Source organism: Tursiops truncatus, chromosome 13 (genome assembly GCF_011762595.2).
Source record: "Tursiops truncatus isolate mTurTru1 chromosome 13, mTurTru1.mat.Y, whole genome shotgun sequence".
NCBI classification, from domain to species: Eukaryota; Metazoa; Chordata; class Mammalia; order Artiodactyla; family Delphinidae; genus Tursiops; species Tursiops truncatus.
Genome location: NC_047046.1, coordinates 9,337,020 through 9,349,327, shown reverse-complemented (window position 1 = coordinate 9,349,327; position 12,308 = coordinate 9,337,020). Strand labels below are relative to the sequence as shown.

General features: G+C 36.6%; 1 protein-coding gene across 38 annotated transcripts in view; it reads left to right on the top strand.

Moving 5' to 3' along the window:
• The window catches only part of ATXN2 (ataxin 2), a 127,301-nt gene that overhangs the window by 73,352 nt on the left and 41,641 nt on the right, over nucleotides 1-12,308 (top strand). For 37 of the 38 annotated variants that reach the window (XR_012325142.1, XR_012325141.1, XR_012325140.1 and 34 more), the window contains 5 exons: nucleotides 2,016-2,225; nucleotides 5,070-5,252; nucleotides 6,503-6,700; nucleotides 7,100-7,207; nucleotides 7,484-7,554. Coding sequence is in view for 11 of the 38 variants with exons in the window: in XM_019950141.3 (XP_019805700.2) it covers nucleotides 2,016-2,225; nucleotides 5,070-5,252; nucleotides 6,503-6,700; nucleotides 7,100-7,207; nucleotides 7,484-7,554 (770 nt within the window). In the remaining 27 variants the exon portion in view is untranslated. The remainder of the gene's footprint in view (nucleotides 1-2,015; nucleotides 2,226-5,069; nucleotides 5,253-6,502; nucleotides 6,701-7,099; nucleotides 7,208-7,483; nucleotides 7,555-12,308) is intronic. The other variant, XM_019950144.3, reaches the window with a different exon arrangement.

Sequence of the window (12,308 nt, the reverse complement as noted above, 5' to 3'; positions counted from 1 at the left end):
ACGGGTCATGGATCTCTCATACAAGTCAGGGATATTGGACACAGCAGTGCCATAGACTGTATGGAACCATGGTAATTAATAATACTGATGGGGGACTTCCCTGGCAGTCCAGCGGTTAAGACTTGTGCTCCACTATTTACGATAGCCAGGACATGGAAGCAACGTAAGTGTCCATCGACAGATGAATGGATGAAGAAGATGTGGCACATATATACAATGGAATATTACTCAGCCATAAAAAGAAACAAAATTGAGTTATTTGTAATTAGGTGGACGGACCTAGAGTCTGTCATACAGAGTTAAGTAAGTCAGAAAGAGAAGAACAAATACCGTATGCTAACATATATATGGAATCAAAAAAAAAAAAAAGGTTCTAACGAACCTAGGGGCAGGACAGGAATAAAGACGCATATGTAGAGAATGGACTTGAGGACACGGAGAGGGGGAAGGGTAAGCTGGGACGAAGTGAGAGTGTCATGGACATATATACACTACCAAATGTAAAATAGATAGCTAGTGGGAAGTAGCTGCATCACACAGAGAGATCAGCTTGGTGCTTTGTGACCACCTAGGGGGGTGGGATAGGGAGGGTGGGAGGGAGACGCAAGAGGAAGGGCATATGGGGATATATGTATACATATAGCTGAAAAAAAATAAAATGGGAAGCTTTTTAAAATTCATTAGCCTAAAATTAATTTTATCTTATTATTTGAAAGTAGTTATAAGGCCAACTCATGGGATTCTATTTATATTACTATTAAAATTATAATTACTCATGGAAAAAAAAAAGACTCAGTGCTCCAATGCAGGGGACGTGGATTCAATCCCTGGTTGGGGAACTAAGATCCCACATGCTGTGCAGCACAGCCATAATAATATAATAATACTGGTGGTGTGTTAGTTACTAACTCAGGGCTAACAGTGGACATTCAATTTTAGGTATTTAAGTTTGGAAAGTTAGAAAAATAGAGAACACTAAGTTTCCAATTTCATTTGTTTTCATTGAGTCTTTCTCCAGAATTCCTCTCCAATGAACACTCTTGAGTATTTTCTATACATTTGTATTGGGGGTGAAATTTCTTTGCTCACTGAGTAAAGAATTTTAGTTGTTCATGAACAGAATTTTCAAAATAAAAAACCTGAAAGGGGCTGGGAAATGTATGATACTCAAGTGTGTGGAACCCTATGGAGAGGAGACCTGGACTGTTTCCTAAGATTAAGGTAAGTGATATGTCATGTTACGTGTTAGCTGTATCTTGACCTGTGCATATCCCTCAGTGTCGGTTTATTTGGTGATGACTGCTTTGTAGTTGCATTGTTTATTAAGCAGTCTCTTAGATGAATGTTTAACTGCATAAATTATTTAGAAGGTCCCCTTTTTCTAATTTGATAAGATTAAAATATGTGTTTTGAAAAGGCAATGAATATTAACCTGTCACTCCTGTGACTCTAGAAAATAGTAGAAGTAATGTTCTATTTCTACTTAAATGTACCTGCTTAATGAGATTTCAGACTCAACCTTACATTAAAGTATAAACTAGATGAAAACCACAGACAGTTATAAGAAACCAGCATTTTTAATGAGATATAATAGCTGATGTGTCAAGCTAAAACTTTTAATAATAATCTTATTCCTGAGTTTTGTGATTTATTGTGTGAAATTATCTGGTGTATGTTATACTCCTTTTAACAATTGATTACCAAGAAACAGTTGTAGAAGCAGAATTAATAGGCAAAGTCTTAACTGTCTTCTTCAGTAGTATGTGTAGATCCTAATTAACCCTTTGGGAACGTGTATTCATTTAAACAGACTTAATTTTAAGGAGGTTAAAGTAAAATGTGAATTTATGTCAGTTAAGTTATGCTAAAACTTATCACAAATCAAATGACTGTCCTCAAAGGGTTAAAATGTGCAAGAAATCATTTTTGTCATTTTACTTTTTTTTCTGTTTACTTTTTTCCCTCATTTTTTTCTTTAGTTTTTATACTTTCCTTCATATCATTTGTTCTGTCAGGTGTTCCCTGGCCATCGCCTTGCCCATCTCCTTCCTCTCGCCCACCTTCTCGCTACCAGTCAGGTCCCAACTCTCTTCCACCTCGGGCAGCCACCCCTACACGGCCGCCCTCCAGGCCCCCCTCGCGGCCATCCAGACCCCCGTCTCACCCCTCTGCTCATGGTTCTCCAGCTCCTGTCTCTACTATGCCTAAACGCATGTCTTCAGAAGGTACAATACCACAATTTGTTCATGTTTTTGTTTGTCTTTGTTTAACTCCTATGTGAGTTTATAATTACAAAATAGTTTCCTCTTCATTATTTAATAACCTATAATTTCTATGTTTTAACTTTAGTTTATTAAAACTATTTCTATTAACCTTTTGTTCATTAGAGAGAAATTTGATAAATGCTGTGTGAAGCTATGAACTATCCTGAATTGTAAGAATGAGGGTTTTGTCTCTGCCTGGTAATGATGCTCTTTACAGCCCAGGGCCTTCTCCCTTCCACTTTACATACAATGTACAGTGGTTAATGGTAAACAGTGAACTTTCTTCATCAGTCTTGGACTTTTTGTAGAACCTATCATTTTATAGCTCCTTGGCCAAGGTACTAGTGAATTTGCCTGTTGGCCATAGGCAGGAGTGATGGTTTAGGGGTCCTTTTTGAGAGGGACATTACATGTAGCTGCCTTTGTGTGTTTACTCTTAGATTACAATACAGAGTTTAAATTTGTGTTTGGGGAATTTAAAAAAAAATAGTTTTGTAATATTTCATAGTAAAAGTCTTTAATCTGGAAGAAGTTCTTGATCTAAGATAAAATTTTTATCTTAGAAAGCTATGTATGAATTTTTAGGGTTTTATTTATTTCCCTTGTCAATAAAAAAGAATAAAATACTGTAGTTCTCATTCATTGATGCTAAATCCACCATTGCTACATATCAGATACATGGATGTGTTGTAGAAAGGTCACATTTTAATCTAAATGTCATGCGTAAGTAAAAAACCTTTTTTCTGAATGCTAATGACCTTTGACATTATTTCAGAGTATTTGATATGTTAAAATTTTAATCTGATTTGTTCATTAAAATTGCAGTTGATATTGCTTATGTTGAGACTAACACAGTTTTCTGGCATAAAATGCTTCCCTGGAGAAAACTAGTTGGCTGTTTTTTAATAAATTGTTGTCATCCAGGCAGGGAGGTCATGTGATCTTGACTAAAGCAGCTAACCTTGTTAGCTGTTGAACAGCATCGTCAACAGCATGTTGAACGGCATGATTTTCAAGGTGACTTCCTTACTCAGAAGTGCCTGTGATGGTGGCCTCTAAATGAAAAGTTACATTCTGTTGACATATTTGTTGTGGTCTATTGTTTGCATAAGTGATGTTCGCGAGAATATGTTAGATAAAATACAACTCATTAGTGAGTGTGAGCGTGTTTACGACAGTTAGATGTAAGGACTCACACAAAAGTACACCTTCTGCATATTCAGGGATGCTGTGTTATTCAGTTTTTCTTTTTAAATAATTTGAATTAAAATGTTTTCTAGTCATGTAGTTAGGTGACACTGAAGCATTTTTGAAATGTGAACTTCAAAATAAAACTATTAAATATAGTGGTTTTCTGTGTTTAATATGGAGACTGTATTTTGTTTCTGAAAGTATTTTACATATTGCCAAAGACTGAATTTTTTTAAGTTAGAGTTTGATTTCATTGAGCTATGCCAGCCGTCTTTCTTGGTCTTTTTCTGTAAAGGGACGTAAAAATTATGTATAAATATGCAAATAACCAGTTCTTAACTCATTCTTCAATATAAATTGTATCTCCAGTTGAAAATTATATAACATTAACATTCTTTGTAAGATCGTGCCCATGATTGAATTCCTACTCAGGGCACAAATTAATGTGACATTCTAAAGAGTTTGGCAAGGGACTTCCCTGGCGGTCCAGTGGTTAAGACTCCACATGTCCACTGCAGGGGGCACGGGTTCGATCCCTGGTCGGGGAACTAAGATTCTGTATGCCGCATGGCGCAGCCAAAAAAATAAAATAAAAAATAAAGAGTTTGGCAAGGTAAGGGTAAGGGGCCTTGGCTTTGGCATTAAGAATGAGTTTTGCCAGGTGTTATCACTGTCAGGTTTCTGTGGTAAGAGTCATTGTGTCCACTGTTTTCGCCTGACAGTTTTGTTTGAATGCACAGTAGACTTCTTTATAAATAGAAATTGCTAATGGGGTGACAGAATTGATTAATGTGGAATTTTGACAATTTGTATAGTGCAAATTTCTTCCCCAAATGTCAGTTATTCTAGTCTATAAGTCATGCCTTAATGGTAGAATTTTCAGTTCACAGCCTGTTAAGTATGAGACACTTACTACAGGTGAGGACTGTTTTAAGACATGGGTCGTGAAATTGTTCACCATGGCAGAAGAGGTAGATAAATTAAGGTTTTGGAGAAATTTAAGAAGGAAAATGTGCATCTTTTTACTAGTACAAAGACATATCGCGGTCAACAGTTCGTTGTTTAAAATTTTTTTCCCCGAATTTTAGAGGTAATATATTGTAGAAAATTTGAGGGAAAAAGGTAAAAGTATGTGTTAAAATAAAAATTATTGCCTCATGTAGCTATAACTCTGTTAATATTTTATTATATTTATTTTTGTATGCCTACAAATAATGGGTATAGATTAAAGAAACTGCTAAGATCTCTGAAGAGATATGAGTGACATCTTATTGTTAGATTTCTTACCACCAACTGCATCCCTCCCTTTCTTTAAAAAGTAAAGGGAAATAAAATAAAATTTATTTGTCAGGTTTTATGGCATTCCACAAAATAATTCTGAAAGAGTATGGCCAAAAATATGTGTGGTGTTTGTTTCCTTTTTCTTAACCAAGAAGAAATGAGAGAGAGGGAATGTGTGTGTGTGTGTGTGTGTGTGTGTGAGAGAGAGAGAGAGAGAGAGAGAGAGAGAGAAAGAGAGAAAGAAAGAGAAAGAATGGTCTTTGTGTATTTAGCAAAACAGTAGTACTGATGGACATTGTGGCATTCATGTGATGTTCACTGTTTCTTTCTTAGGGCCTCCAAGGATGTCCCCAAAGGCCCAGCGACACCCTCGAAATCACAGAGTTTCTGCTGGGAGGGGTTCCATTTCCAGTGGCCTAGAATTTGTATCCCACACCCCACCAAGTGAAGCGACTGCTCCTCCAGCAGCAAGGACCAGTCCCGCAGGGGGCACGTGGTCATCAGTGGTCAGCGGGGGTAGGTAACACTTGGCTTGGAGCATAATGACAAAGTTCATTTTGTTATTCTACTAGATGTAAAAAGGGCTGAGCTTGAGCTATGTTAAATATATATATGAAAAATAGTGGAGTAACCAGGAATTGGGAAAACAATTTTTTTTCTGGGCTCTACCACTTACCATATGTTAGGGCAAATCATGTGATCATTCTGAATTTCAGTTTTCTCAGTGAGTAATCTTTAGCTAATCTACTTTATGGTCTTGTGATAAAATTCATGTGGGGTTCATAAATAAGAATATACTTCATAGTTTTATAAAGTATCACTCAAAGGGAAGGCAATTATAGTACATAACATTTGGAGGGATCATATTTCGTGTCTTCTTAGCAACTTTGTTAATTGATTCATTCCACAAACATTTATTTTGGACTTACAGTGCTGTGTGTTTCCCCCCCCCCATTCATTCATTCCATACATTTTTATTGACATCCTGCTTTATGCCAGGCAGTATTCTGGGCGCAGGTCCTTGTGTTTCCTAGCATCAATATATGGCACTAATTCCTGACCATATTTCCCTTTTAAGGAATAACAAACACGGGGGCCCGAGTTTTATCTCTGATTAGTCTGAAGAATATGCTGATGGCAGCTATAAAAGTGTGAAAAATATACTTTGACAGGATCTTACAATTAAGACTGCTTTTGGGGCTTCCCTGGGGCTTCCCTGGTGGGCCTCTCACTGTTGTGGCCTTCCCCGTTGCGGAGCACAGGCTCTGAGCCTGTGGCTCAGTGGCCATGGCTCAGGGGCCCAGCTGCTCCGCAGCATGTAGGATCTTCCCGGACCGGGGCACGAACCCATGTCCCCTGCATCAGCAGGCGGACTCTCAACCACTGCCACCACCTATTTTAAAGAAACAGTCTCACTTTTTAGTAGAGAATGTTATCTTTATCCTAAAAAGTAGCATTTTTCCTGCCTTAGAAATCCAGTTTCTAAATTCATTTAAAATACTTTGTTTTAGAATTAATACAATTAGTTAGGAGGGAAAACTACTGTGGGGCATAGGTATTAGTAATTGCTTTCATTCTTCAGATATTTGTATTGTCCATCATCACTGCTATTCCTGAGACTTTGGAAAAGAAAACAGGGTGATGGGATAAAAAGTAATTGGGGAGGAGGTCAGATAGAACTATTTTACCTAGATCTTCAGAAAAGCCTTTTTGAAGAAGTGGCATTGAACTGAGAATATAATGGGTAACTTTTCTCTTTCTCGTAGTTCCAAGATTATCTCCTAAAACTCACAGACCCAGGTCTCCCAGACAGAATAGTATTGGAAATACTCCTAGTGGGCCAGTTCTTGCTTCTCCCCAAGCTGGTATTATTCCGGCTGAAGCTGTTGCTATGCCTGTACCAGCTGCATCTCCTACGCCTGCCAGTCCTGCATCCAACAGAGCTGTAACCCCGTCTCTTGAGGGTATGTAAGAAAGGGCTTCCAGATCCACAATGTCATTTGTGAAGTTGAGTGTTAGAGGTTTAAAAGTTTATGAAAAATGGCTATGTTGTTTTATTCATAGGTATGTATCAATATTTGAGGGTACATTTAAAATTTTATACAAATAAAGTTAGTTGTTTAAGTAATGCTACTAATTTCATATGTTATTCTTGAATGTGTGTTGTTAAAATAGTTTACATTCCTGGGTAGTAAATGTCAATATAAATAAAATTATTAGTGTTTCATATGTCTGCAAAGTTGGAAAGCCTCTGTTTAAATGTTCTTTTCCAAAAACATGGGATCAAAATTGTTGAATATGTTCCCCTTTTACTTCTATAGCTCCTATCTAACTTTGAGTTTTTGTAAAATATTATTTTCTAGCTAAAGATTCCAGGCTTCAAGATCAGAGGCAGACCTCTTCTGCAGGGAATAAAGAAAATATGAAGCCCAATGAGACATCACCTAGCTTCTCAAAAGCTGAAAGTAAAGGTTAGAGCTTTAAAAAGTCTTTGGGTATAACTGTAGAAATAGGAAGGAATATGTCTTACTCTCATGCCCAATACAGAGTATTTTTGGTCAGTACTTTTTCTTAGGATTGTGCATACTTAAATGCATAATTTAACATGTCAAAATCTATAATTAACATATTGAAATTTTTATTATTTTGATAATAGAGTTTATTTTCATTTCTAACATCCCATCCTAAAAGAATTTTAAGTTAAAGATTAGAAATAAATCTGGATCTAACACTTCTTAATTTTACAGGTATATCACCAATTGTTTCTGAACATAGAAAACAGATTGATGATTTAAAGAAATTTAAGAATGACTTTAGGGTAAGTATCGTATTGACTGATGAATTAGAATTAAAAAAAATTTTTTTTAAGCATTACTAAAAATTCTTACATCATCCATTTACAAAAATGCATTATGTATACACCCAGAAAAATCAAACCATGTGTATAGAAAGCTAAACATCTTTTTTTTTTTTTTCCTTTTTAATTTATTTATTTTTTGGCTGCGTTGGGTCTTCGTTGCTGCACGTGGGCTTTCTCTAATTGCTGGGAACAGGGACTCCTCTTTGTTGAGGTGCGCGGGCTTCTCTCATTGCGGTGGCTTCTCTTGTTGCAGAGCACAGGCTCTAGGTGCGCGGTCTTCAGTAGTTGTGGCACACTGGCTCAGTAGTTGTGGCTCGCGGGCTCTAGAGCACAGGCTCAGTGTCGTGGCGCACGGGCTTAGTTGCTCTGCGCCATGTGAGATCTTCCCGCGAACCCACGTCCCCTGCATTGGCAGTCAGATTCCCAACCACTGTGCCACCAGGGAAGTCCCTAAACATTCTTAAAGTTGTCTTTGCGTATTCTTAAAGTTGTCTTTACATATGCTTTAAGTGAAGTAACTAAAATCATGAGATTTGGTAAGAACAATACAGATATTAAATGAAAGAGAATGTAATTCTGACATTGGAAGTCACCATAACGTAAGTTATTTGATATTCATTTGACTACTTTATTCAGTGACAGTGGAGCAAGGCCAAGGCATTGATTATCTGATGTGGCATGTGGAAGATGTACTGGACCCTGGTTTTACAAAAGAGTTGCAGATTTGCACAAATGTATTGTGGTAGACATCCTTCTATAGTATCATTTCTCTCCCTTAAGACTTGCTGGATGTACTCTGATCCCTCCTGGATGACTGTTTCATTCTTTTGCACAATATTTACTGTTAACATATTGTGCATATCAAGGTATATTTTGAGACCAAATCAAGAAATCATCCTGAAACTTAGCTTCTTAATAGAGGAAAATCTGATTATCAGCCTTTGAAAGAAGACTTAAAAGATGAATGGATCAAAAGCAAAAAGCAGCCTTTTCCTAGCCTGTTGTTCTAGCTTCCTAAAAATTAATAAGTTTTTGCCAGTAGCTTCATTCCTGACTTTTTGGCACCGTTTAAAATATTAAATATTATTTCATACTTTAGCACATTTATCTATTCAGCTTTAATGCTATTAGCAGTTGTAAATTTAATTTTTAATTTTTTAAGCTATAGTTAGTGCATGGACACGATACAAAGAATGCCCAGTGACTGAATGCCCAGATGCCCACTACCAGGTTAATACATCAAGCACTCCAGCACAGTTAAAGTCTCTGTGTACTTACCCGCCTCAGCTGCATCCTCCTGCCAGAGCGAAGGGTATCTTTCCTTGCAGTTCTTTATACTGCAGATGAAAAGATCCCTAAGCAACAGATGGTATTATTTTGCATAATCTTCAGTTTGATATAAGTGTCATGTTCTTGCCCGTACTTTTATTTCCTCAGCATTATTTTTTACAGTCGTTCATTCCCTTCTTATAGTACACTTGCATGAATTTATTATGTTATGAAGAAAAGAAATTTTTTTACTTTGAAGTATATTAGTATGTTATTTGTAACAGTTTTATTGAGGTATAATTTGCATATCATACAATTTAGCCGTTTAAAGTGTACAATTTAGCAGTTTTTAGTATATTCACAGGGTTATACAGTCATCACATAAGCCCTTAGCAGTCACTGCTTATTAGCTTTCAAATACTCCTCCCCCCAACCCCCATCCTAAACAACCATTAGTCTGCTTTTTGTCTCCATGGATTGCCTGTTCTGGACATTTCATATGAATGGAACCATACAATAAATGGCCCTTTGTGAGTGGTTTTTTTTCACTTACCATCATGTTTTCAGGATTCATCCATGTTGTAGCCTGTGTCAGTACTTCATTCCTTTTTATGGATGAATAATATTCCACTGTATGGATAGACCATGTTTTATTTATCATCAGTTGATGCCTCTGGGTTGTTCCCACTTTTTGACTGTTATGAATAATGCTGCTATGAATATTAGTATACAGTTTTGTGTGGACATATGTTTTCATTTCTCTTGGGTGTATACCTAAGAGTGGAATTTCTGGTTCATCTGGTAACTCTATCCTTAACCTTTTGAGGAAAACTTCTGGACTCTTTGCCAAAGCAGCTATGCTATTTTACATTCCCATCAGCAGTATGGGAGGGTTTCCGCTTCTCCACATCCTTACCAGCACTTGTTATTGTTTGTTTTTTTGATTATAGTCTTCCTTGTGGTATGTTGTGGTTTTGACTTGCATGTCTCTGATGGCCGATGATGTTGAGCATCTTTTTATATGTTGATTGCCCATTTGTTTTTTGTTTGTTTTTATCTTTCTGCACATTTTAGTGAAGTAATTCATAACTACTGATTTTATTAGGAGATATATGTTGATGAAAGTATCCCCAAACCATCACTCATGAAGATCATTGCCTGCTATTTTTCACAAGAAGTTTCAGCCTTATACATAAGATGTTTACATATAACAGAACTGACATTACCACAATATACATCAGTATTTATAGTCACAATATGGACATAAATGTCAGCATCTATCAAATAATGATAATTAGATATCTGTGTGAATGTCATTTTCCTTGTATTTCCTTCTGTTAGACATACTAAATAATCAACTAATTATAACGTAATGGGACAGGCAAAATGCCAAAAAATACTTCTAGTTATGAATTAAGGAAAATACAGACATGATAATTGATTGCCCATTTGTATGTCTTCTTTGGAGAAATGTTTATTCAGATCTTTGCCCATTTTAAAAATTGAGTTGCCTTTTTATTGAGTTGTAAGAGTTCTGTATATGTTCTATGTACAAGTCTTGTATCAAATGTGTGGCTTGCAATTTTTTCCTCCCATTCTGTGGGTTGTCCACTTTCTTGATGTTGACAACTAAAGCACAAAATTTTTTAATTTTGATGAAGTCTAGTGTATCGATTTTTTCTTCTGTCCCTTGTGCTTTTGGTGTCATATCTAAGAAACCATTGCCTAATCCATACTCATAAAGATTCAAAGATTCACTCTTATTTTCTTCTCAGAGTTTCAATTAAGGCTGTGATCTATTTTGAGTAATTTTTTTTTAAATTTCAGTGTAGTTGATTTACAGTGTTGTGTTAGTTTCAGGTGTATAGCAAAGTGATTCAGTTAACACATGTGTGTGTGTGTGTATATATTCTTTTTCAGATTCTTTTCCATTATAGGTTATTACAGGATACTGAATATAGTTCCATGTGCTATACAGTAGGTCCATGTTGTTTTTCTATTTTATATATAGTGTGTATCTGTTAATCCCAAACTCCTAGTATATGCCCCCGCTCCTTCCCCTTTGGTAACTATAAGTTTTCTGTGTTTGTGAGTCTGTTTCTGTTTTGTTCATTTGTATCATTTTTTTAGATTCCACATGTAAGTGATGTCATATATTTGTCTCTGACTTACTTCACTTTGTATGATAATCTCTAGGTCCATCCATGTTGCTGCAAATGGCATTATTTCATTCTTTTTTATGGCTGAGTTTGTGTGTGTGTATGTGTGTGTGTGTGTGTGTGTGTATACGTATACCTACACATCACACCACATCTTCGTTATCCATTCATCTGTCGATGGACACTTAGATTGCTTGCACGTTGTGGCGGTTGTAAATAGTGCTGCTGTGAACGTTGGGGTGCACGTATCTTTTCAAATTAGAGTTTTTGTCTTTTCCAGATATATGCCCAAGAGTGGGATTGCTGGATCATTTGGTAGCTCTAGTTTTAGTTTTTTAAGGAACCTCCATACTGTTGTTCTTAGTGGTTGTGCCAATTTATATTTTGAGTAATTTTATTATTTTTTTTTAAATAAATTTATTTATTTATATTTTTTTGGGCTGCATTGGATCTTCGTTGCTGCGTGCAGGGTTTCTCTAGTTGTGGTGAGCGGGGGCTACCCTTCATTGCAGTGCGCAGGCTTCTCATTGTGGTGGCTTCTCATCGTGGTGGCTTCTCTTGATGCGGAGCACAGGCTCTAGGCATGCGGGCTTTGGTAGTTGTGGTGCACGGGCTCAGTCGTTGTGGTGCAGGGGCATAGTTGCTCCGCGGCATGTGGGATCTTTCCAGACCAGGTCTTGAACCCGTGTCCCCCGCATTGCGGGCAGATTCTTAACCGCTGCGCCACCAGGGAAGTCCCAATGATCTAGGTTTAAATCTTGCCCTCTGTACAACATTGAGGCATGTTGTCTACATCTCCCAAGCCAAAATGGGATAATTGTAGAACTACTTCATCGTGTTCTTCTGAAAATTAATGAGATACTGCCTGTAAAGTGTTTAAGATAGTTCTTGACACATAGTATATACTCAATAAATATTAATTTTTATTACCAAAACATAGATGAACCAAAGTTGTACTGGCAATCACAGGTTTCTTTTTCTCTGAGTCACGTAAGAATTTTAGTTTTCCCATAAAAATGTCCATTCTACCCAAAGCAATCTATGGATTCAGTGCAATCCTATCAAAATTCCAATGGATTTTTTTACAGAAATAATGCAAACGATCCTAAAATTTTATATGGAACCATAAAAGACCTGAATAGCCAAAGCAGTCTTGAGAAAGAACAAAACTGGAGGTATCACACACTCTGATTTCAAACTGTATTACAAAGAGGTAGTAATCTGAACAGTATGGTATTGGCATAAAAACAGAAACAGATCAATGAAACAACAAAGAGCCCAGAA